This window comes from Sparus aurata, chromosome 15 (assembly GCF_900880675.1).
Source record: "Sparus aurata chromosome 15, fSpaAur1.1, whole genome shotgun sequence".
Taxonomy (NCBI): Eukaryota; Metazoa; Chordata; class Actinopteri; order Spariformes; family Sparidae; genus Sparus; species Sparus aurata.
In genome coordinates, this window is record NC_044201.1 from 18,184,684 (window position 1) to 18,210,984 (window position 26,301).

The window sequence follows — 26,301 nt, forward strand, 5'->3', positions numbered from 1 at the left end:
AAAATGCTTACGGGCCAGCCCAACTTACAGTGGGTACGGAAAGTATTCAGACCCCTTTACATTTTTCACTCTTTGTTTCATTGCAGCCATTTGCTAAAATCAAAAAAGTTCATTTTATTTCTCATTAATGTACACTCAGCATCCCATCTTGACAGAAAAAAACAGAAATGTAGAAATTTTTGCAAATTTATTAAAAAAGAAAAACTGAAATATCACATGGTCATAAGTATTCAGACCCTTTGCTGTGATACTCATATTTAACTCCAATGTTGTCCATTTCTTCTGATCCTCCTTGAGATGGTTCTGCTCTGTCATTGGAGTCCAGCTGTGTTTAATTAAACTGACTGGACTTGATTAGGAAAGGCACACACCTGTCTATATAAGACCTTACAGCTCACAGTGCACGTCAGAGCAAATGAGAATCATGAGGTCGAAGGAACTACCCAAGGAGCTCAGAGACAGAATTGTGGCAAGGCACAGATCTGGCCAAGGTTACAAAAAAATGTCTGCAGCACTCAAGGTCCCTAAGAGCACAGTGGCCTCCACAATCCTTAAATGGAAGAAGTTTGGGACGACCAGAACTCTTCCTAGACCTGGCCGTCCAGCCAAACTGAGCAATCGTGGGAGAAGAGCCTTGGTGAGACAGGTAAAGAAGAACCCAAAGATTACTGTGGCTGAGCTCCAGAGATGCAGTAGGGAGATGGGAGAAAGTTCCACAAAGTCAACTAACACTGCAGCCCTCCACCAGTCAGGGCTTTATGGCAGAGTGGCCCGACGGAAGCCTCTCCTCAGTGCAAGACATATGAAAGCCCGCATAGAGTTTGCCAAAAAACACATGAAGGACCCCCAGACTATGAGAAATAAGATTCTCTGGTCTGATAAGACCAAGCCTGAACGTTTTGGTGTTAATTCTAAGCGGTATGTGTGGCAAAAACCAGGCACTGCTCATCACCTGCCCAATACAATCTCAACAGTGAAACATGGTGGTGGCAGCATCATGCTATGGGGGTGTTTTTCAGCTGCAGGGACAGTACGACTGGTTGCAATTGAAGGAAAGATGAATGCGGCCAAGTACAGAGATATCCTGGAAGAAAACCTCTTCCAGAGTGCTCAGGACCTCAGACTGGGCCGAAGGTTCACCTTCCAACAAGACAATGACCCTAAACACACAGCTAAAATAACAAAGGAGTGGCTTCGAAACAACTCTGTGACCATTCTTGACTGGCCCAGCCAGAGCCCTGACCTAAACCCAATTGCGCATCTCTGGAGAGACCTGAAAATGGCTGTCCACCAACGTTCACCATCCAACCTGACAGAACTGGAGAGGATCCCCAAATCCAGGTGTGAAAAACTTGTTGCATCATTCCCAAGAAGACTCATGGCTGTACTAGCTCAAAAGGGTGCTTCTACTCAATACTGAGCAAAGGGTCTGAATACTTATGACCATATGATATTTCAGTTTTTCTTTTTTAATAAATTTGACAAAATTTCTACATTTCTGTTTTTTTTCTGTCAAGATGGGATGCTGAGTGTACATTAATGAGAAATAAAATGAACTTTTTTGATTTTAGCAAATGGCTGCAATGAAACAAAGAGTGAAAAATTTAAAGGGGTCTGAATACTTTCCGTACACACTGTACATACAAATGTAAACAAAAAACAGGAAAATCTAGGAGGGAAATGCCCAATGTCCACTACTTGGAAAAAAGAGAACCAACAAATGCCTCCTACAAGCCCCAGGGGAAACAAAATGTTGAACTGAAGGTATATAAGGGCTTTTGGGTTTTAAGGGGTTCCCAAATAAACACAGTTTCCTCACTAGAAAGATGTGGGCAGCCAAGGGAAGACCCAACGGATGAGACTCCCTGTGTGCCACCCCCCTGTTTTAAGCCTTCACTAAAAGGTTGTTGTCACACCATGATTGGCTGGCAGAGAAACGCCCCAAGCTGCTTCCACTCCACAGGGTGGAGTCCTGCGCACAGGTGATCTGAATTCCCTGAAAATCAGCCCCAAACAAAGAAAGATAGCAAGTCTTGAACAACTTGACTGCTACAAGTAATACAAAGTCAAATATATTGCAGTCCTTCCAGAAAAATGCAGAGTTTTTTTGTGATTGTTGCGGGCAAAAATCCTTGTTTATGTGGCACGTTTTCTCAAAAAATTTGATGGAATATGCGGGATAATTATGCAATTTTATGCAATGAAATTGCAGGAACTTGTAAAAATTGCAGGAACTTGCAAAAATTGCGGGAACTTGCAAAAACTGCGGTTTGATGAAAAAGAGAAAAAAAAGTGATTCCCCCAACACCCTGTTCTCACTAGGTTACTACCTTAAAGTAAAGAGTCATTTCTTATTACTTCCTATGATAAGCAAGCATACTACATCACAGAAAGTGCTGGGAATATTTAAGTTCTCATCTTGTTTTATTTTAGACCTCAATAAACACATGGCTCAAACTTACAAAACATTGATGAGTCAAACAAGTTCTGTAGCTTTACAAAAGGAATATGCTACAACTTCTGAAAAAATGCATAAATAAAATATAAAAAAAATTAAATGTTTGCTTTCTGTTTTACAGAGGTAGCTATATAAAACAGACATCTTCTGTTAAAATAAGTGCTTCCAATGCACAAAGTGCAATCTCCTACTGTACCGTACATTTACATACTACTAATATACTTACAACTGTAAGGTTTCTGAAACTAGTATGACTTTTTTGTTGGCTAATGAGACTGATTTGCGGGCTTCATGATGGCTTCATCAGGGGGTTTGCAGCTTTTGATGATGTTCAAGTCACGTAATTACGTCACTTCATAACGTTCCCATGGCAACAGGGGAAATGTGCTCTTGGGTGAAGTAAATGCAACATTTTTCAACTTTCTGCCTTTTTTTGTGACTTTTTTGCAACGAAAATGCGGGGATTATGAAGTCATGCAACCCCGCATGTTTTGCGCTGAAATCTTCAATTTATGTGGCGAAAGTGCGGCATATTGAAAAAATGCAGCCCGGCATAAATATGCAGACTTTGGTTGATTATGCATTGAATTATGCGATCGCATAATCGCGTTTTTCTGAAGGGACTGAATAAGGGCGTATAAGAGAAGACTGATCCCTGATGGGATACAGATACAACAGTATCTTTTTTAAAAGTGTTGTCACAAGTGCTGTTTGTAAGTCTGATGGGTTGGTGAAGTCAGCAGACCTCCTTTTCCATTAAGCATTTCACCATCAGCATGTTGTTTCATATTCTCACACTGCTACACGATCAACAGCTACAGATGCAGCAATGTAAAAGAGAAGCTGTGAACAAGTGGGTGGACTCATCTGTGTTTCCGGAAGTGTAGCTGGGAGGAACAGCGCAGTGGTAGCTGGTCTCGTAGAGGCCGGAAAAGTAGACCTCGAAACCAAGAAGTAGGTGACATCACTCACGGGCAGAGTCTCTTCGATTTAAGGCTCCGTCACTGCTGTGTGAACTGATGTCTGTTGAGCGACATCTTCAGGCAAACAAACAAAAACAGACATCAGTCCACTATAAAACACTTCTTAAACTTGCATTGGTCATTGGTCAGTCATATATTTGATACCAATGCCGAATGTAAATAATTTTCATTTGAAAAAGAAAAAAAAAAAGAAGTAGTGCTGTGTGTTGTTTGATATTGAATCTGATCAAAAGTACTGTTTAGATCATTTGAGATGACCATAAAAGTGCTGCATGCTCACAAATGTTCGACCTTTGTTGCCCCTCTCTCTTCCCTGCTGTCCTGTTTCTTCTCTGCTTCAATCCAATGAGAGAAAATAGTGCCAAAAAGTCTAAGCCACCTAGTTCACCCTCTGTACGATGTAAATATTTAATAACATTTGTCAAATTATTTTCAACGACTACATAAAGAGCAACTCAGCACCTTGCACACCTGTCTGACAAGCAGCGTTTCGCTGCCCTCTGTGATTAAAAGTTTCAAACAGGTTCAAGATCTTCAGGGTGTATCAAGTTACTCTTTAATTGATCTTTGGGAATAATTTCCTTAACACTCTGTGATCTAACCTTGGCAGAGATAATGCTGAGTGGTTACATATCATGCTGTTATCATCACATTTCACATGAAAACTGGCCGTGGTCCACAGAAAAACTGTCTGACCTCCGTGAGAATCCTGCTCCTCGGACTCTTTGTCTTTCTGCCCTATAAAAAAACAAGCACATGAGACTTTCCATCTTATGTATGAGATGAATGTGAGCAGAGTGTAAATACGTTGCTGTCTTCAGTTCACTACTGGAGGTTCTGCTGGACATGAAGCAATCTCTCTGCTGCCACTTGCTGGTGATATGTGTCCTGGTCTTCTCTTGACGGCAGCCGTGGACGGACGAAAACACAACTACATTTCACCCACTGAAAACACACAGATAAGAGCATAACACATATCAACAGATCCACAACTCCCAGAGTGCATTTGCGTCAACAAAATACTTCAAATCCTCTGTTTAGAGTTGTTTTCTGGTAAAACTTAGGAAAAAGCCCTGGAGAAGCTTTTCTGCTGACAGGAAGAAAGAAATGGTTTCAGTCAGAGTGAGCCTGAACTCTCTGGTAAGAATCAGAAATTCCAAATAGAATAATTATATCAGTATCTTTAATGTACCGTGATAATTGATTATAATTATGGTTTTCAAATAAATTCAAATAGGCAAAGGAATCAATAATGGAAATAGGTCACTGGGATCACTTGTGTGTCACAACCCCTGATTAAGAGACCACTTACTCTGAGGAGGGCTATACAGAAGAGGAGGAGCCCAGTAAGAAGGAACCAAACTGCAACACCTCTCCATCCCTACAGAGAGACAAAAATAAAATCGACAAGAGAAACAGTTTCCACTCGTGTGTGTTTGTTTGTGCTTCTGTGTGTGTTTCTTACAGCATTCCAACACATCGCAGGTTGTGGGCCACGCCTGCAGGGGAGCCTCGCCGCTGGTACATGGTTGCATTGGAGACACAAACACACACAGAACAGGCGATTACACGACCTGTAATGATGCAAGTCTGTCCACCAGGTGTCAGAGTTTCACGCCTCTCTTTTGGTTGTGTAGCTGCATGAACGGGCTCCAGTGACATCTGTAGAGTACATGAGGCACAGGTAGATAACTCTGAGAGGTCTCCACCACTGATATTCAGTAGAAGAGCAGCTAGAAGTTATAGCGACATGAGACCAAATTCACTGCACTGTTGAGCAAATTTGTGGAATTTTGGTTTTGGTGGGTTTGAACATTGTTGGAAACATTAATCGCAGTGAGATCTATCGCCAAGGCAACATGTTCAACAAAGATCTAGTCGTTTTTTTTTTGGGGACATTACAATGCAGATCTAATCATCCTGCATCTCAGATGAATTATAAGGTGTATTTGAGCTCAGCCTGACGACTGAAACTCTGTGTCAGACAGCCAGTTTAAAACTTTGTTTATTTATCCTAAATAATGCATCGGAGCTACAGGACTGTATGGCCACCCCTTTGTTTCAAACTGATCTAAAATGTGTCATTTTTCTAGTGGGGTTTTGAACTGGACTAGCTGGACGAAGACCTAAATAGATGTTTGTGTTTGTTCTGTACAGCTGTGATTTCCAGCAGAGATATCATTTTCCAGAGCAATGCCACATCGGAGTGTGTGGTTAACCAGGGACTTACCTGCTGTAAAGGAGCAGCAGGGTGAGTGGTGGCTGTTGTTGTTGGGACGTTATTCACAGGCCACCGATGTGGCAGGCACTCAGAAGAGAGAGGGGAGGTTAACACCAGACATAATACACATGCTTAAGACTAGTTTTTTTCATGTATGCAAACACACAATCTTTACTGATTTAGTCTTGCAGTTTCGGGCATCCTCCTTAAATATTCTAATGTCAAAATGTGACGAGACTGTAATATCATATGTGCCTTAGCCAAAATCTAAAGACATTGTTAAAATTGTCAAACCATTAGCTAAAAAACTTTTTTTTTTTTTTTTTGTCATTACACAATATTTACTACTTGGGATGACCGTTTTTTTTAATAATATTTTTTTAACCTAGAATAAACAATAAAAATGTCGGAATTGTTTTTCATTTCCAAGACAGACATGTGAGGGGCTCCTAACTTATTATAACTATATTCTGTATAAATAAAAGTTGCACAGAAATATCATTCATCATACAGCTGGTGAAAACATTTGCTTGAGGAGCCATTCTCAGTAGGTTTAAATGGGTTTCAGTCTATTTTCAGTACGTCTGTGGGCTTCTGTTGAAACTCAGATCTTTCTTTTTTGAGAAAAACTTGAATACACGTAGGTGCATACAAGTAACTACTGCAGGGGCCTCCTACAGAGAAAAATGTAGGCTACCTGTCCTCATCTAAACATCTAATCTCTTCTCTGCCGGTAACACTCCTTATTTCATTATAGGCACTTGCAGTGGAGCACCCTAACCAGTGACACAAAAATATTACAAGCTTCATACAGAAGCAGCTTGTCGTGCATTATTTTCATCTACATGAATGCCTGTACATACTAGATATCAGTTTATGTCTGCTGTTCTTGCTTTAGAAGATTGTGTATTTAGCTGCTAAGATTTTAAACCTATACTATTTTAACTTACTTTCCTATTTCTTAACCTGTTCTAATGTTTTGTTTCATGACGTCTTCCTACTTGTTTTTAATGTTTTTTAAATGCAAATTTGAATGTCTTTTAATGCAATTTGTATGCCCCTGTAAAGCACTTTGAGTTGCATTGTGTCTGAATCATGCCATATAAATAAAACTCGCTTTGCCTTGCCATATCTCTACGTGTGTGTAAGTAAATTGAGAGTAACTGGCAACCTGAGTCCAATTCCTTATGTGCCTTAACACACTGAGGCCAGTAAAGCTGATTCTGAATCATGCGCTGCAGCCACAAATTCCGACAGTCCTGAAGGCAGCAGGGATGATGCTGCCTTAGATCCATATTACCTTGTTAGCAGGTTGCAAGCTAGCTGAATACAGGCGGTAGGTACAGTGCGGATACACGGGGATGTCCCACCCTGTTTAACACAAGCTGAGCACTCGCTGTTTTTTTTTTTTTTAATCGGCTCGACACAAGCAGGACTGCATCCTAAACTTTTGGCGAGATGACAACGCGGTCGGAGAGAGAAAAAGCCCAGAAACTGAACGAGCAGCATCAGGCCATCCTGTCTAAACTGCTGAGGGAGGACGACAACAAGTACTGTGCCGACTGTGAGGCGAAAGGTGAGCCCCTCAGCTGTGCACCTGTATGTCAGAGGTGTGTGTCTGTGTGTGTGTGTGAAGGGATGGGATGATGTGGGAAGTTGGCAGCTAACGGCTGCGATCAAGCTAGCAGCATACTGGAACGTTAACGTTACACTGATGGGAGTCACTTGTGTGCGGCTATGCTTCACTTACATCCCTCCCTGTTAGCCTACGTTAGCTGCCCGTTAGCGTGTCATTCCGATTAATATTATGAATGTCTTCATTACTGATATTTATGTTGCTCAGAGTAAACACCGTTATTGCTGGTCCTGTCAGAATAAAGCCAGAATATATGTAACTGTTAGCCGACATTTTTCTAACCACAAAAGATGCACTACTTCCGTTGTCACTTTCAAAGTAAAACCCTCAAATTATTATTATTACTTTAAAAAGGGAAAGTAATAATATGAACAATGATGATGATGATGATGATGATGATGATGATGATGATGATGATAATAATAATAATAATAATAATAATAATAATAATAATAATGAAGTTATGTAAGGGAATAATTAAGTAAGATCCTCATCCTTATTATAACTTTAACACGATAATTATGATATTATTATTTAGAATAATTATAATGATGATAATAAAAATGAAGATGTGAGGCAACAAATACCACAAGAAAGAACTCATAGTTGTATGTTATTGATTTAAATTAGTGTAATTATCTGAATGATTTTATCGTACAATTATATTAAACAGAAATGAAGTTGTGACTTAGTTAATGCATCATTGTTGCTGTTTGTGTGAATTGTTCACTTGGCTGTAATAAAATCTGTGATGAGGAATGTTGGGATCAGCATTTTATTGAGATTTTGATGTTGTAGGGTTTTATTTCCCACTGGCTATAATGGTATGGATATTGTAATCATTCTCACCTTGCTTTAAAAGTTTGTTTTGGAAAATCCATGCTAGGAGCTTTTATTTTGAAATCGGATGGACAGTTATTCCGCTTTTGCATCATGCGCGCGTGTGTGCGGGTAACTTGGCGCAGATGTTGCCAGACAGTATCGATGTCATGTCCTTGACTGTTTTATTAATGAGCGGAAAACGTGCGTGTCCCGTGTGGGGAACATTAAATTACAGGTGTCGTTTCCTTTGTGGACGTCCCGCGTCAGCATCAGATGCTACCTGCCTGCTGCAGCCAACACCTTACCTCTGACACCCTCCTCATGCAGAGCATAACCCCCCCCGAAACGTTCTATGTTCCCTCGCACAGACTCTAAGCTACACCTAAATCAAGGAGGTTCCTTAGGTTAAGAACCAGTCTGTAATTCGGCATACATTCAATACACCAAACCGCAATGCATCCCAACTTTTTTTATTTGCGTGCCTTCACTAAAGAATTACCCGTGGTGAGCGGAATCAACTTAAAAAGTGCATATTAATTTCATAATGTTTTGCATAACAGAGTGTGCAAAATTGTCATAGGATCGAGACTTTTGCATTAGCGAAAAGTGTGGAAGCATGAATTTCCGAGTTTTGACTGGACTGTGAACGGCTCGTATCGGGGCTACCTATGACGGAGATTAAATGGCGATTGCGTCATCACCATGCCTATGCTGCCATCTGACTATTGTAAATCTGTAGTAAAGACCTCCTTCAGCCAGTGAATCAGGTTATATCATGATACCCATTGCCTGCTGCTGATGCTGCATCTTTTCTTCTTCATTCACATCTTGATGTTCTAATGATCTAAATAACATTTAATGATTCCAGCCTGGTGTTGTAGCTCCCTACAGGCACACAGTAGAATGTTTTTTTCACGCCATACAGAGACATTTCATATATTATTGTAAATAAAGTCTTTAAAAAATAATGTCAAAGTTAAAGTAAAAAAAAGCCCACTAGTGGCTTTTTATAGGTCATTCAGCTGCCTGTCTTTCTCAGTGGATTTGCTTAGTTGTCACATATATCAGCTGAGCTTTTCATGCTTGACCTTGACCCGAAACAATGGTTTCACAAAAAAAACCAAAAAAAACCACACAGGACAAGGTGCCGCTTATTTGTTTGCTCTGAAGCTTTTAACCAGGTGTCATGGTTAGGGATGCACACTATGGATTTCCATGGATAATTAATTTACTATTTTAAAAAAAGATGCACGCTGGAGAGTAAAGGCTGACATGTTGTGAGTAAAGATGATTAGGGGAGACCAGGGACAGTTCTAACACTTTTTTGCAATTTTAGCAATACATCAAAAACCATTTACACTGGAATAACCAATTTGTTATATTATAGTTATATTATATATTATAAGTTCAATCTGTCAACTGCTAAAATAGTGGTTTTATGAAATATGTACAGGTTGCAAAATTGATTTTAATACAGTCTCTCCACTGTTACAACCGTCCAGTCCCGGTGTACAGGGACGGTTGTAACATGTCAGGGACGGTTGTAACATGTCTAAAATATACACAATGAATCAATCATATAGTCAAAATGGAAAATATTATTTATCAGTCACGTTATTGTGACTATTAATTTCATGGTTTTAAGTAATGATTACCTTTTTTTTCATACAACATGACATAAATGTACCTTAACTTGACAGCTTTGGGGTCATTGGAATGGTTATATGACTTTTTCTGGGGTGAATGGTGGCCGTCTCGTTTCCCCCTAGCGCAGTGGTGTCAAACTGATTCAGTAAAGGGCTGCTGTGGCTGCAGGTTTTCATTGCAACCAAGCAAGAACACACCTGATCCAACAAATCAACTGTGTAAAGACAATTCCGTTGATTGAATAAGTCGAATCAGGTGTGTTCTTTCTTGGTTGGAATGAAACCCAGCAGCCACAGTGACCCTTTACTGGATCAGTTTCTGTGAGCGGAAAAACCTGCCATGCAACTATGGGCCGGTAAGAAAAAAGCAAAGAAATTGCCAAAACTGCATAGCTTCTCTTTAATACCAATATCTGCAACTCTATCCCTAACCTTGGCTAGTTTTTAAAATTTAAGTGAAACTTGGTTGGTGATACATATAACGGGGCGTTACAACCGTCCCAGTATCACCAACCATGTTTTCATCTCATGTGAGCTAGCTTGACTGCTAGTTTGACACTTGTTAGCCATTTCTATTTGAAGCTTACAAAACAGTGATTCTAATAATACTTGTTTGAATTCATAGACATTTGATCTTATAACAGCATCCAAAAATGTACATCAGAAAGAAAGGTAATTTTTTTTTACCTCAAAAACAACCTTTTGTAGATAACGCCATCAGGAAGTTTCAAATGTGGTTTCCTTTTAAGCAAAAATGGAGGGAAACTAACTGAGCATGAGCACAGTGAGTGTCATCACTCTAGGTTGTTTCTGATTGGAGGAATTCAAGGTGTTACAACCTTCCCCTGTTACAAATGTCCCTGGTCTCCCCTACTATAAAAACTCCATAGCTCAACTCATACAAATGTAATTGACATCACTACATTAACAAAAACAATGACCAACATGTTTTCCTCTGAAATTCATTATCAAAGACGACCAGGGTTGCATAATAGCATGTATGATAGTGTCTCAGAAATTATCATGGTTTCATGCTACATAATATGTTATTATTCATGAATTATTATTAACTTATTCAGCTCAGCAAACAGTATTCCCCACATCGCAGTAGACGGAATTACCAGGTCAATAATTAATTAAACCTCTTCAGAGCGTCCTGACCACAAACTAACGTTATAACTGCCTGGTCACTTGAAAGACACTTTTGCTAACCAGTGGCCATAAAGACGAAGCTAAACACTGGAGTTAGCATACAAGCTAACAAGCTAGATTTACCAACAAGCTATGTAGCTTGACTGCAACATCTTAAGGCCATGTGCGCTACTGCGAGTATTACTGTAACCAACACTGTAGAAGAGAGGAATAAGCAGTGGGAGGGACAAAGAGGGAGTAAAAAACACCCTTATTATGTTTAGAACGACTAATAAACTTATTAGTGCAGTGATTTATTTTAGACAGAAACATGTTTACATTTACATCGGATCAGCCAGTGGCGCATGCCCGATTTCCCAGCCTGGACGTGAAGAACATCTCCTCCAGCTCTGAATACAGCTGGGACGAACTGCTGCGTGAGGACTGGGCTGCCTGTGAGTCTCCAAAAGTCTCCAATAACACCAGAAAAAGTTGCTGAATTTGTCGCTAGTCGCTTTTTTGAAAAAGAGTTGCTATAAGGTCTGAAAACTCGCTAAATGTAGCAACAAAGTTGCTAAGTTGTCAACACTTGGTTAGTACGCACTGTTGGAGAGAGGCGGGCTACCAGTGGCGTATGCACAAGCATGATTGACACTTCTCAGACACTCCTCTCTACCTGCATGAGTCTACCAAGTTACAGCAGTTTGATGCATTACAACAGTGTGCTATGCTTGTTTCATATTTTATTTTCAATTTTCCATTCTCAGACCAATAAATTATCAGCTCAGTATATATTGTGCTTCAACAGTCAAGGAGGTGGTTTGTATGACCACCTGTTATCATGTGTAAGTCTGTTCTAACATCACCTCCATTCCATTACACCTGAGCGACTGCATGTGTGATGTAATGGGGGAGGAAGCCCATGAGATGTGGTTGAAACCTTGTTTCCTAATTGTGCTGTATGTCTCAGTTGTTGAGCAAACTGCTTCAACTGAGGAAGACAATGTTGTTACTACCACTTTTGTTTGACAGCTGGTGGGTTAGAGACTGGCTGTAATTGCTGTGCTGCTTTGTTAAATGTCGGGTATTTTGCGTTACATAGAATCAGTGGTGTTAGAAGTGTTCACGTGAGTTGATTTGCAGCTATTGTGCAGCATTGTACCTGTGAATTCCTCTCAAGTATTAAAGCTGAGTGGGAAATATTGAATCTGTCAGGCGTGTTTGTTTGTTTGAGAGGTGAAAGTAGACAGACCAATAGAGAAGACAGACTACGACGTACTGTTAACTATTTAATAAGAAGAATTGTATCATTAAGCAAAAAGCTTGATCAAGGTCTTTCTCTGTTTGAAAATTCGCAGGCAGCAGAGCCCTAAGCAGCAACGCTGTTAACTGCAACGAGTCGCCCAGACAAAAGACAAAAGAGATAGAATTTCAGCATGTAATACATTATATATTGCTGTCACAACGTATGTGTTGAATTGTCATTGGTCAATCATATAGATAGGAAGAATACTATTATTGGACAATCAAGTAAAAAAGATGGGGAGAAACCGTGGTTTAGACTTTAGCCCTCCCATCGGTGGTGCACAAACTGGTCCCAGTTTCTTGGCACACGAACCATGATTCCTGAAGACGTCACCCTGTTGAAGAAAACAAACTGTTCCTGGCCTCATCTGCCTGTTCCCCGCTATCTGCCTTTGTTTATGGCGCCTTCACTGTCGCATACGCACAAGGGATTTGGGAGGTGATATCGCTGGCCTTTGAGGCCTCTTCATGTGTGAAAGTGATAAGTGAAAGGTGAATATGTTCTCTCTCATACCCTTGCTTTGTTCTCCATGTTTTCCTGGTCATTTTTTGAAAAAAAAGCCAACATCTGATGATCTCATGATCTGTCTGACAACAGGCGAGTCTAATGTTTGCTTTCAAGTTAAGACACTTGTAAATGTTTGACCAAAATCAACAAACCGTTCATCTGACATCTGACATTACAACCTGAACTGTCTTTAAAAAGTCTTAAGTTGATTTATGTAACTCGAGCATCCAACACTAATAAATACTCTACCACAGATATAACAGTTTTATTATAATTATGTCATGTCACTCCTGATTTTTATCCATGCCATGAGTGATTTTAACAACCGATGAAGTAAATAATCCTTTTTTACTGAACTGCATTAAAACGCGATCTAAAGATTAGTGTTTTCTGCATCAGTCAGCGACGCTGCGACCTGCGCCCTGCAGCCTGAGGCATGTTTACTGATCTCAGTCATAAAGCAGCAACATTCAGCCCTGCCCTATGACTCATGTTCACTGTGTCACAGCTATTTTTATCCAGACAACAAGATGTCTTGTGAAAAAGCCTCGTAAGATCAAAATTGATATCAGCAAGTTTAAGATGCAAGCATGTTGTGGAACACACAGTCTGAAAAGTCTGGGATCAATAAGAAATCTCAATCTTGTAACTGTTATTGGAAAGACCACAAAAGAAAACCAAAGCCAACAGGAGCAGGGAACTCCTCTTTTAATTGAATGCTTCCTAATTAGCACTTATTATGTAGCAATCAGGTAAACTTAGCAGTTAGAGGAACACCGATTTATCATATTAACATTGATATCTTTGCTTTGTTGACAGCTTCCAGCCTATCAGCAAAAAAGATGACATTCACAGATAGTGGTAGTCGATTGAATTACATTTCTATCTTTTTAAAATTATTATTATTGTTGAATCCCTGAAGGGTCTTAATTATTTCTTTAACTTATTTTTTGTTGAATATTATTTGAACGAGCCTAACCATCATCTGCAAAAAGTGCCCAAGATTAAGTCGAGCTGTGCTTGTAAAATATACAAGACTTGAAAACGTGCATTCTTTAAGTGGAACGGAGGAGAAAAATACAAATATAAGTAAATATGAAACTTAAATAGATATCATTACACATTGAGTAATCCTAGAAATATTGTATCAAGTAAACTGGATGTGTCTTTAGATGATTTGTATTTTGAAGTTAAGTTTTTTGTAGTTTATGAAATGAGAAAAGTTTCAACCTTGAAACCAAGCAACTTTATTGTTTCCTTAGTTTGTACATTTACATTTGATAGATGTTTTATCTCCCAAACATATGATTATGTAGTATACGTATAATGTAATAGCAGTTTAAACCACACAGCATACACTATTTTGATAATCTTTTAAAACATTAGCATTATTATAATTCCAGATTCTCATTTGGGAGGATTTGAAGACACTCTAGGCTTTCAGAAGTTACCATCCTTATGTCCTTTGTTAATTTCAGTATCTCGGAAAACAAATCCCATTGTTTGCCAGGATAAATGCACAAGACTTTCAGAGCTGAACTTCTGTGCGTGGACTTGGACTTGAGTTTGTCAACTTCTTAAATTGTCTCTCTTGGTGCTTGAACGTGAACACCTCCAGTGGACGCGGTGCACTCCATACACAGCGGAGTCAGTGCATTAGCTGTTATCGATTTTTAAAACAAGCCTTCACTGCGTGGCTGATTGAACGCTCAGATTACAGAGCTCCTCCGTGATTGATCAGTTTGTTTTAGGGTTTGGCGTGACCGGTCCTCCATGCTGCCTGCTGCAGTCAGTGTGTTTGGGTGTGGCAGCTCCGCCGTGACCACTGCAGTGTGGTGACTCACCTTAGCCTCTCAGCTGTAATTCCACTCTCACTCCTGTCTCCCGTGTACACACACTGCCCTACATCTTCAGAGCGTGTGTGTGTGACAGAGAGAGAGGGAGAGAGAGAGAGGGAGAGAGAGAGGGAGGGATAGAGAAAGAGAGCTATGGAGTCCTTATTGATTGCAAACCCATTTTCCTGTCCTCCCTGGCTTCTTAGTCCATCTACTACTTAGAGTCCAGACTATAATTTTGTTTTTAACACAATCCTTTCACCAATGTGACTCAAATGCTACACACACACACACACACACACACACACACACACACACACACACACACACACAGTGGCTGGCAATGTGTCAGCGTTATGATTTGTGGCTGGGGGTGCTCGGAGTTGGCACATGCTCTCCTCTGCGCTGGCACAGCAGATCTTGGCAAGCGCCTGCAGGGCACTCGGCGCTTTGACGACCTGTCCTTGGTACCTCTCCGCTGTCACACATAAAATACTGGCACAGGCCCACTCACACTCACACTAATTTGGACCCAGAAGCTTGCATATACACACGCACACACGCACACACGCACACCCACCCTCACATACACACACACACACGCGCACAACACACACACACACACACACACACACACCTGCAATTATACACATTTTAAAGGTGTGAAGGACAGGTTAGCCTTGCAGTGTCCGCAGAGGGACAGCATCTGCCTGCATTTAAAGGGTGTGGTGGCTGGTTTGGCTTAATGTCACACAAGTTGTGTTTGTTTCTGACTGTTAAGCAAGTTAAATGCAAATGTTACAAATGTGAGAAATAGAATGCAAGCTCCATTTCTATGTTGAAGCAGTAATAGTTTCAAGGGCGGCTTTCCGTCAGAAGACTTCCAAGAACTGATGTGTTGTTGTTGTTGTTTTGTTGCCCGCTAATGCTGGCCATAAATCAGGCTGGTTAACAAAGACATATTCTTCAGTGTTCTCACTCAACACCTACTGGCCATTATACTGCAACAATATAAGAGATAATGGTCTGACATCTCTCTGTGGTTGCAGATTCAGAACCGATTAATCTAAAGCCACTTCAAAACGTCATACATGATTACATGTTATGTGTTTCCTACGATACACTGCTGTGCATCCCACCATATTACGGCTGTGCAATCACTCAAAATATAATCAAAATTGCATTATGGCCAGGTGCAATATCCACAAAAGCTGCAATTAAACGAAAAAAAAGGTAAACTGTGTGACAAAACAGCATTATAATGAAGTGGTGTAATGCTCCAGTGGTGCCATGGCCTACAGATCTTGTTCTCCAGATGTAAGAAAACATGTTTGATTGGTACAGACGTCAACAAATGTCACACCATCATGATTTAAAATGTATTCAGTGACAATGAATACTAAGATGCCAAAATGATCATTTGCACTTTTTATGTGTTTTAACCATATTGTGCAGCCTTTCACAATAATATGTCTAGACATATTTTGAAAGAAACTTATAACATTGGAGTCGTTATATTTGACTCTTATTGTGAGGCTGATTTGTTGAGAAAAATATGGCTGATTTGGCACAATGAGAAGAGGAAATTGGCCTGTACCACCTTTGTCATCTGATGTTCAGGCTGAATAGATTTTCGCAGCATTGATAAGATTAAACAAACAGGTGATGGGTAGTTTGGGTTTCTTCAATGCTGTTTAGCTCTTCATTAGTCTCATGCAATAAAAACCACAAGAAGGTGCGTGTCATTTATGGTGGCGTTGTTTTGTATTGGCTTAAGAATATTTACATTTTTTTTGTTGATTATATAAATGAGGGAATATTTCTAATTTATAAATGAATCAATTCTAAAAAAAGTTCAACAATACTGGTTTTGAATATTAACATACCTACTACACTGCCCTCCGTCACCAGCAGATGGAATCCTATCTTCACTTTATCCCTTTACCCATTATCTTTGCTGTCTGTTGCCTGAATTTAAAAGATCCTAAATCTTGTGGCTGGCAGGCTTGCCGATGCTCCAGTATAATGAATCTCTTTCCTATAGAAAACACAATGAAGCCAGCCACATGCCAGATTGCAGACTTAAAGTTGTTATTTCAATTCTCTGGTTTCCGTCCCTGTGTATATCCCTCTGGCTGATTCAGTCTTTATTACCTCTGATAATGGTTTTATGTAGTATCCATCTGCCATGATTTATAGACTGTCTGCACCATAACGCTCCTGCATTCGTTTAAGAGCAGACAATAAGAGCAGATGACAAGTTTTTATTAGGCTTTCCTCTTGTGATAATAAAGAGGGAACTGCTGCATGGAGAGGGAAACATTTCTTCTTATAGAAGCAGTCTGTCCACTCCTCCCTCATTACTGCTGACACTGACTCACAGTAATGGACCAGCAGGGAGCAGCACAGTGCTGCTTTATTTCCCCCCTTAGCATCCGGCCCCTCACTCTCTCATTCTCCTCTCTCCTCCTGCCTGGGCTGAACAATTTGGCAGCCTTCCGATGATTCGCTAAGAGGACATTTTATTAATTAGGAACTGGAGGCTGTTAACCCTCTTTAAAGGAGAATACCACTGGATTTCAGTATTGCAGGGATGGCTTATTTTCTTGCCTGTGGCAGCATTCAGCCTCTACTGTATGCAGTAGTAGTTAGCGATTGTTTCTTTTGTGCTGGAGGTAAGAAGTAGGAGGAGTAAATTGCTTTCATACAGCCAAACATATTTAAAGTAGTAATTAATAACATAGAGAGAGAGCTCTGGTAATGCTGAGTTTTCAAGGTGTTTTACAAGAAGACATTAAAATGAAATAAAAAAAGGTTATAACAGCTAGAGAGCAATTAGACTAAAAATGAGGACAAAAGATGATTCTAATGAAAAGGGAGAAAGGTTTCTGGAACAGTAGCGAGAACAGATTTCTGGCTCCTGTGGTTCAGAACAGATCGGTCACAGTATTATTGGTCCTGCAGGATTTGTATGAGTCAGGTCAGACAAAATGGGATTCTTAAAGCCTTAAAGCTTTCAACTTTGTATCTTTACTCTGTCCCTGAAGAAATAAGAGTGTTGTCGCAGATTTTTGTTCCCGCTCGCAAATATTGATCAAATAGGCTTGCAGGAATTATATCACTGGATCTTTTTCCTCCTTATTTGCTGCTGCAGAGCATTTTCACACAATGTCTAAAAAGCCATCAGCATGTATATAACAGTCAAGGAAGACCTTACGATTTATAGAAATGTGATTATTTCCCCACCCCCAAAATGATATGTGTCCTGTCTGTGATGCAATGTAACAATTTGTTTCCTATCAAAAGGTAAGATCAAAATAATTCCACTATGTCTGAGTGCAATTTTAGGTTTTATTTTTCATTTTTACAAATATTTTGATGATTGTCAGGATAATGTTGTGAATCACAAATATGTAGATCTGGATAATCATTACATTACATTTTTGTACCGCCCGATGCCTAATCACAGATTGATCTCTATGGAAGAACATAACACCTGCTATCTGTGGTGGCCGACCCACACGTGTGCGCACACACACAGACCCGTCACTCGTAGTCTTGTCCTCAGGTTGACAATTGGGGCTTTAATTTCATGCTCGGCTGGCCCCCCTCCCCCCTTCGCTGTCACTCATCGAGGCTCCAGGGTGTGTGTGTCTGTCTGTGTGTCTCTTAGCTGGGATGACTTTGTTTGTTTGTCTCAGCATGTTTCTGGTTGTATGCATGAAGGTAACATTGTGTATTTATATTTGTGTATATTTATTAACTTGTGTGTGTCTGTGACATCATATGTTCATTCAAAAACACTTGTGTGTGTGCAGGATATGCTCTAATTTACCTGCAGTAAAGTGCTTGACAGTGTGTGTGTATGTGTGTGTCTGTGTCTTGTGTGTGTATGAGAGAGAGAGCGAATGAGAAGAACTCATTTGTGTCTAATCAGGTCAGCAGTCTATAAAGTAGTGTGTTTCTATTCTGTGTGTGTGTGTGTGTTTGGACTGCAGGGCTCATGTCTACTGAGAGAGCTCAATTCAGCCGTCTATTTTTGTCCAAACTTCAATGCAGAGCAAGTGTAAAGATAAATAGCATAATAAAACTGTTATTGAATTGAATTATCCGCATGAGACACAGATGAACAGATACTACTGCATCAGAACCAACGCGATTGCTTATCTATGGAATATTCAGTTCATTGTAATCATATGCATCCATTGCATTTATTCATTCATTTGAAGACTCGGGGTAGATCATTTTAAGTTTGCAAACCACTCATTTTTGATGGATGCTGCAAACGGAGGGTATTGTTGAACATTAGGTCAACAGCAGCTGATTCATGGTTGGACAGCATGCAGACAGACCATGCAGCAGTCAGTAGGTTAATAGAAACAGACCAGTGCAGGAGGTCAGCACTCTTAAATCACAGTGGCTGTGATGGCAAATGCTGTGATACTGCGTCTGCCACAACACTTTAACATTACACTAAAGTGTGTGTTATGCAAGAATAGATAACTGGGGGATATTTGTGTTGCTCACCCATGTTCAGTGTTGGGAAAGTTCACTTTCTACACAAACTAGTTCAAAGTTCAGTTCACAAATTTTAAAATGAACTAGTTCAGTTCATAGTTCATAATTCAAAATTTTGAACTAAGTTCACAGTTCCAAAAATGAAGTAGTTCATAGTTCTTTTTTTTTTTCAATATGTTGATGCGAGCTATTATTTTTCAAAATTATTGCCACAGCCCATATAGAACCACAGACGGCTATTATTCTATCAGTTTTAACATTGAAACTGCAGCTCTCCCACAATATTCTGCAGAACCAGGTTGTCCAGCTGCGGCTGGGAGATGAAGACAACGGAGCCGCTACTGTACACCGTTAATGCAATTTGGGTGGTAGAGGATCTGTTTTGGCTCGCCGTTGCCGTGTCTTTTGATTTTTTATTCACTTGCACATACCTTGAAAGGCTAGCCGGGTGCTTTAGAGTTCAAATTAAAAATAAAATACATAAATAAGTAAATAAGTAAATAATTTTAAAAAAAGAAGAAGAAGAAAGGGAAAAATTAAATAATAAATAAATAGATAGTTCAGACCGTGGCTTCAGGGAAAAACTTTTCATAATGACTCAGTAAGGTATTACTTTTTTTGTTACTTAACAAAATCAGAGATTTAAGCAAAGAGCTCAGTTCCAGGAGAAAAGAAGCAAATTTAGGTAGTGATTTTGCTCATTTTTGTTTGTAAATAAAACATTTTGCATAGGATAACAAAGTTCGTCGTGTGTTCAAGAGCATTCTGGGTTAACATAGCAAATAACATGTTTAAGGGTAAGAGAATGGACAGAGAGCAGCATAAACATAAACATCACTCCAAAACTTTTGAGATATATCACAATAAAAAAACAGATGTGAAGCCTTCATTTGTTTTTGTCTCCATGCTTAGCACATTGATGAGTCATGCAGCGGTGCGACTCTGTGGTGGCTGGTGTTGCCAGTGTTGTGTCTGTTCAGGACCACCAAAAGCAATGCAGATGCACTAATGCTCATGTATAAATGTTCATAACTGCGTAGTCCACGTGCGTAGGTTACGCCACATGCTCTGCATAATGACTGCGTGAAACTATAGATCCGTCTTAAGATCCGGAGGCATGGTCCTTATTTTTCATATTTAACAGTGGTTAGATGGATGTTGTTCTTGTCAAGTTGTTTCCACATCAGATTGTACTCACTCAAAGATTCCGGCCACCTAAATACGCCTGATAAATGGAAATGTCAAGAAACATCCTATCCAGCAATGATAAAGAAAGTTGATGGGGTCTATTCTTGACCAAGACCCATTCTCCGTCCAAGTTTGGTTGAAATCTTTTTGGTGGTTTTTGTGTAATCCTGCTGACAAACGAACAAACAAACTAACTAATTGATCCTCCGGTTTGAATGATTTAAAAAGAAAGTCAAAATTGTCTCACTCAAGCTTCTTTACATGTGAATATTTTTTGATTTCTTTACTCCTCTGTTACAGTAAACTGAATGTCCTTGGTTTGTTGACAAAACAAGACTCGAGGCCGTATTATTAGGCTTTGGGAAACACTAATCAACATTTTTCATCATTTTCTGACATTTTACAGATCAAACAACTAGTCAGTTACTCTAATTAATTGGCAGATTAATCAAGGATGAATATAATTATATAATATATTATATAATTGCTGATACCGAGGGAGACATTTTTCAGCTGATACATTGGCCTTCAGTTAAATTGACTGCTGAGCTCTTGAATACACATGCTGTGTTGCACCTACAGCACCGTATTTGTAACAGCCTCAACTTAAAAAAAAAAAAAGGGGAAATTGGGGCATCAAAGTCTTGTTAGCTAGTGGTTGAACTGTGGCTGAGGAACATGGTTTCCATGCACATAATACAAAAGGAATAGAGGAAACTTGAACCTCCATTTACATTAACTGTAGGAAGTTGGGTTGCTGCAAAAGGGGGAGTAATCAGATTACACCAAGTGAGTCAGAGCGATTGCTTGTCATCATCTACAGACACCAGTCAGAGCATCAAAGTGCACCAGTGCTGGCTGCCCCTCATCCCAGAGAGAAATGTGATTGGATGTTTGAACTAGTACAGCACAGTTTAGAATGAAAGACACACGTTAAAGCATGTGTCTTGTTGTGATAGAGTACATTTTGTGAGCCAGTCTCTTTTCTAAATACAGCCAAATTGCGCTGAACTGCTCTTTTGATTTTCTTGCAGTAATAGAAATACTCAGAAGCCAGAATTGACTCCGTTATGAAAATCTGCTGTTACGAGCATTTCAGTATGATCTGGATGATCTGCACCAAAAAATTATTCCCAGCCACTGCATGCAAACACGTGCAATATGACATGCGCTGGCTATGTCACTGCATGTAGATGAGAAATCAGCAAAGGCTGCCATGCATTTGTTTTGAAAGAGGTTATCCAAGAGCAGACCGAAGTGAGGTCCAATCCATACAGATAGAGTCCAGCTTACAATGGCTGAGCTGCTTGATTTGGGCTTAACACTCAGTCATCCCTGCCTTAATGCTCCTTTAGGCCGCCTAGCGCATTAGTGCCACTGCATTAACACACTGATGCTCTTACCCGAGACCGGCATGCCCACTAGACTGCGTGCATTCCCGTCGCCATCTAACCGTCCCCACTGCAGCACCATTCTGTAGCCTGGATCCATAAAAGTTGATCCTTTGCACTCGCTGTGTTCAAAGTCGCTTTCAATCGTCGAATTGACAGATAGTGAGTTTCATGCTCTGGAGAGGGTTAGAGCCAGTGATGGCGTTGAGGGACTGCAGCCATTCGCCCATTAAAATGATTTGACTGTCATTTCCGTGCCATCTCCTTTTCATCTCCATTGAGGTTTGGCAAAGCTAGGGATGTTTTGTACCACTTTATATATGGCCGATAATGAATTTGGACCGCTGATTTCTGGGGGCTTTCAGCCTGACTTTGCTCAAACAAGATCTTCAAATATATGCATGAGTGTGTTAACAGCACTGGTTTCAGTTAGTTTAATGGCATTAGTTTGCTTCAAACAAAGTGCAGTCAGATTATTTTACAGCTTCTGAAACCCGCTTTTCAATCTTGGAGTTGGCGCAGCTCATGTATGGTTGTGGATGTGGATGGATGGATGGATATGGATGTAAAAGATCTACCAATTAGCCAATGATGGCATCTAGTGATGTCCAGTGACTTTTCAAATAGGCTTTAGCTACTTTCTATTAAAATTTTGGCATTCCGTAAAGCCAAGCCTTGATCATACTCTAGGGTGTTGATGGATAGTGTTGTAGCAAAATGTATACAACATGTATATGCTGAAGCCCAAATTCTGAGAAGAATCGACACAGAGATAGGGTTGCAAAAAGTGGGTTCCGTTTATTGCTGGGCTGACCAAGCCTTTATACCTCAGCTGTAAACACAGTTTCTAAGTGATGATCTGGACCACCACCAAAATGTCAAGATTACCTCATTGTTCCCTATCTTTCCTAAAAATCATGTAACTTCCAGTAATCATTCCAAAGTTTGTGTGCGTGCGTGTGTGCATGTTCACTCGTGTATGTATGTGTGTGTGCTGTTCTGTTTGCTGATTGGTTTGGTGTGTAGGTTTCCTGTTTTTCCGCCGTTTTGGAAAGTTCTGGCAAGTCCACTCGGTTATGTGTGTGTGTGCTCATTAAGCATGATGTTATTAGTATTTCTCAATCCCTGTTTATCTCTGACTCCAGAGCAGAATAACACATTCTAAAGGGAAGTCTGTTTTTTTTTTTTTAAACTTTTACTCTTATTTTACTACCAAAAACAGTGTTTTTTTTAATGTAAATGACTAAAATGTACACAAATTAAATAGAAATTAACTTACATTTATTGAGTTGACAAACAACATATTTCCTCAATACTGTACCGTACAGTACATTAAAGTGCATCAGAAACAAGCAACAAGTAATGAAACTTTAGTTGACTTGTCATAAAACAACAACCAAACATTTTAAACTTCTTCAAAAGTAACTCAAACAAGTTATTTAAGCTGTAGGACTAGTTAGTTGTGAGCTTCTCTCTCTTCAAGTTTCCCATAGCCACATAATCTTCAATCAAAAAACTCTTTTTTTGAGTCCGATGACTTGAATGTAGCAGCAGTAATGCACGTCTGTAAGGACGTGGCCGTGCTAGCGTTACTATTGTACTTTTCGTTGTTTCTCACATGGCTTTTGGACAGTACGTGGTAATTACACATATTTTCAGCTTCCAGTCGGGCTTTGACTCCGAACTTCGTTATTCGAATATAATTCGAATATTTACAAAAATAAAGATATTCGAACGAATATTAGGGCAGCCCTTAATATTCTAACCTGTTATGGGTATTATTTTTTGTAAACGTGTTTGCTTGTAAACGTTGTTTTCAATTCAGATTCCGAGGCTTTTTCACGCCTGGATAAGTTGTGAATCGCGAGCTCATTAGAAAGGCTATTATTGGTCATCTGGGCTCCTGTAGGTGACGTTAGAGTCCTGGCTGGCACCTATTTTGTATACCAGAACAATGGCCGTGCCAAAGCCTACAACAACTACGCCTGAGGAGTTCGAAATCTACACTCCAGACCATCCGAAAAGTAACGTGTGGCGCTACTTTGGGAAAAATCACGACTAAGGACAAAATGATATGTAAAATATGTAGGACCAAACTCACATACCCCGCAACTTGAGAGCCCACCTGTAAACACTACATCCCGGCAAGCTGGAAGAGGAGGAGGGGTCTGACTTTTAATAAAAATGTAAAAAAAAAACAGTTGTGTGCTTTTCTTCTGAAAACATCATTGCCTGCCCATTGACATTGATTGATACACTGCCCTCTGGTGGAAAGAACATGTACATCTTAAGTTTGATACCAATATAGGTCTTACTGAAGGCATTTAATGGTCAAAATATTATTAATAAATATTCGAATATATTCAAATATTAATATTGATAAACCAACGAACTTCGAATATGATTTTGGGCCAAAAGTCAAAGCCCTAGAAGACAGAGACGTGAGCAGCCGCTTCGCCATGCTTACAATGTTTTGAAGGATGAGGGGCTCAGTCTGTGGAGGGGGCTTGTTTGTGCCACCTAGATTTGCTTCCCTCCGTGCAGTTTTCCCCAGACATACGTTCCTCTTCCACACGAAAACCATGGAGCCCTGGAGGTGACATGGACGGGTTTTTTTTAATCTTGCGCGCGCGACTTGCTGTATCTCATGCGTGCTAGATAGTAATTCCTGCACCTTTTGACGTAATTAAACAATGCAGTCGGTTAAATGCAGGCTTGTTATGATGGATCGAGACAATCTCATAATTTTAATTTATTTATTGATTAATAAAAGTTAGTAAAGTGTCTAATTATAGTTATTGTGTAACGGTAAGAGGTACCTATAATAAGTATTTTGATTATCCACGATGAGTGTTCCAGGTGTTTGTTTTATTAGCTATTATGCTAGCAGTGATGATGGAGGAGTTGTCAAGGTAATAGTAGTTTGGTTATGATTAATTTATGAAATAACGTTGCAGCAGTGACAACTGCCAATCAGGACAAGCGATTAACAATGGATGCAGGTGCATATAGTATCAGATTCATGTGATAGTCGTGACAGAAAACCTAAATGTACTAAAATACTTTCAGTTTTCCTCGAAATTCTCACACAGACCACATTCTCTCGGCTTTCACATGAGGTCACACGACCTGCCTTAAAAATACCCCCATCGATGTCACCTCCAGGGCTCCGTAGAAAACAGCATTTCAGTAAAATTATGTCAAATTCTGTGATATTCCGCACTAAAATATAGATTCCATTTTAATCAGCCAATTCCGAGATTCCGTCTGCGATTCTGTGATCACGGAAATCATAGGGCCCTAAAGTATTAGACTTGCATGCAGAAAGTGCACATGCGCTTCTATTCTGTACATTAAACACTACTCAATATAAGCGTTTCATGCAAAACCTTCCAGTTGTTGTCATGAAAATGTTTGTTGTGTGTGTTTCTGCACTTCCTTGGGTCCTCAGCATCAAACCTGCCAAGTTTGAAGTAGACTGGATAATGGTTCTAAGTATGATAAGAGAACATATGCAGTCATTTTACAGCTAGTGGTCAGTTTTTAGGTTCTATGGCATGTTGTGTTAACAAGGCAAAGGTTAGAATATATTAAAGATACTGAATGTATTTTTAAAAATATCAGCAAATTCAGCAGGACTTCCTGAATTTCTGACCCACCTGACCCTTTATAGGCCAGTTGTTTGTGGGAGAATTCCAAAATTCCACCCCCTCTCAACAGACATTGCACGATTGTGTGTCAACAGGAATCAAAGTCTTGTCTGGTTCAGCCTGGAGGTTCTTCACATCTTCTGGCTCTGTGCAGCAAGCTCATGGCCCTGCTCTAGTTCTCTGCCAGGGCTTTATGTAACCCTCATGTTGGTTATTTTTGCAGTGGCCTCTGTCTGGCAAGCAAAGATGCAGCTGCACCATCAAAATCTTTACTGTGCTAGGAAAGAATCAGTTTGAAGTCATAGCTGTGCCTGTCATACTACTACATGTAATGGATATTGTGGCACTTTTATTTGTTTTAATTCTGTTTTTTAAGGATTAGGCTCCATGCATAGAAAAATGTATGACCCTTGAGTTAATCAAAGCGTTTGAAACCCAGCTTATTAAACTCAAAGCAGCTTTCATTGAACTAACAGGCCGGTTTTTGCATTGTACCTCCTGTTAGAGTGTTAATTATAGTGACCTTTAATTAAAGCTATTAATCACCAAGCGAAAGTAATTGAGAGTACATGTTCATGAATTGAATATTTCTTCTGCATTTTAAAAGAACAAATCCGAAACAACCATAGAAAACTAAGTTCTTAACAATGAAAAAAAAAAAATCAGCATTCTTAATTTGAGTTGATTTAATGCAGCCATTCCATAGACCTTTTTCATTTAATGTCAAAAAAAATGTATGTGCACATTTTCATCTGCTTGAAAATGAGTGATACTGACAGTGCAGGCTTGCACTTTCATAGAGAAGAATATTTCTTAAACCACAGGAACTATAATCAGATGCTATCTGTAATACAACTGGCGCTCTGCTCCTTTGTAAAATCCCATTAAGATGCATTGAAGGGATTTGGGATATTACTTCCTGAGCAACGTTGATAAGAATGTCTTCAAAAATGTTTCAGGGTAACCTAAAGTTTAAGTGTGTACATTTTGTCTGTGTCGGTTTTTCAAG

The 26,301-nt window shown here is 39.7% G+C and overlaps 1 protein-coding gene and 1 long non-coding RNA gene across 4 annotated transcripts in view; one reads left to right on the forward strand and one right to left on the reverse strand.

Moving 5' to 3' along the window:
* Window positions 1–2,846: 2,846 nt before the first annotated feature.
* LOC115597035 (uncharacterized) lies at window positions 2,847–5,870 on the reverse strand. Of its 2 annotated transcripts, XR_003987001.1 has the most exons (5): window positions 5,672–5,870; window positions 4,907–5,103; window positions 4,754–4,822; window positions 4,249–4,386; window positions 2,847–3,495 (listed from the first exon to the last, which is right to left on the reverse strand). It is a non-coding gene; the product is annotated as an uncharacterized LOC115597035 (long non-coding RNA). The 2 variants fall into 2 exon arrangements; XR_003987000.1 differs by lacking the exon at window positions 2,847–3,495 and having other exon boundaries at window positions 4,103–4,386.
* A 1,027-nt stretch (window positions 5,871–6,897) lies between these two features.
* Window positions 6,898–26,301, forward strand: part of LOC115597187 (stromal membrane-associated protein 1-like) — an 83,543-nt gene continuing 64,139 nt past the window's right edge. The window contains exon 1 of one of the 2 annotated variants that reach the window (XM_030442939.1): window positions 6,898–7,238. In XM_030442939.1, coding sequence (XP_030298799.1) covers window positions 7,121–7,238 — 118 coding nt within the window. In that variant the 5' untranslated portion in view covers window positions 6,898–7,120. The remainder of the gene's footprint in view (window positions 7,239–26,301) is intronic. The other variant, XM_030442938.1, reaches the window with a different exon arrangement.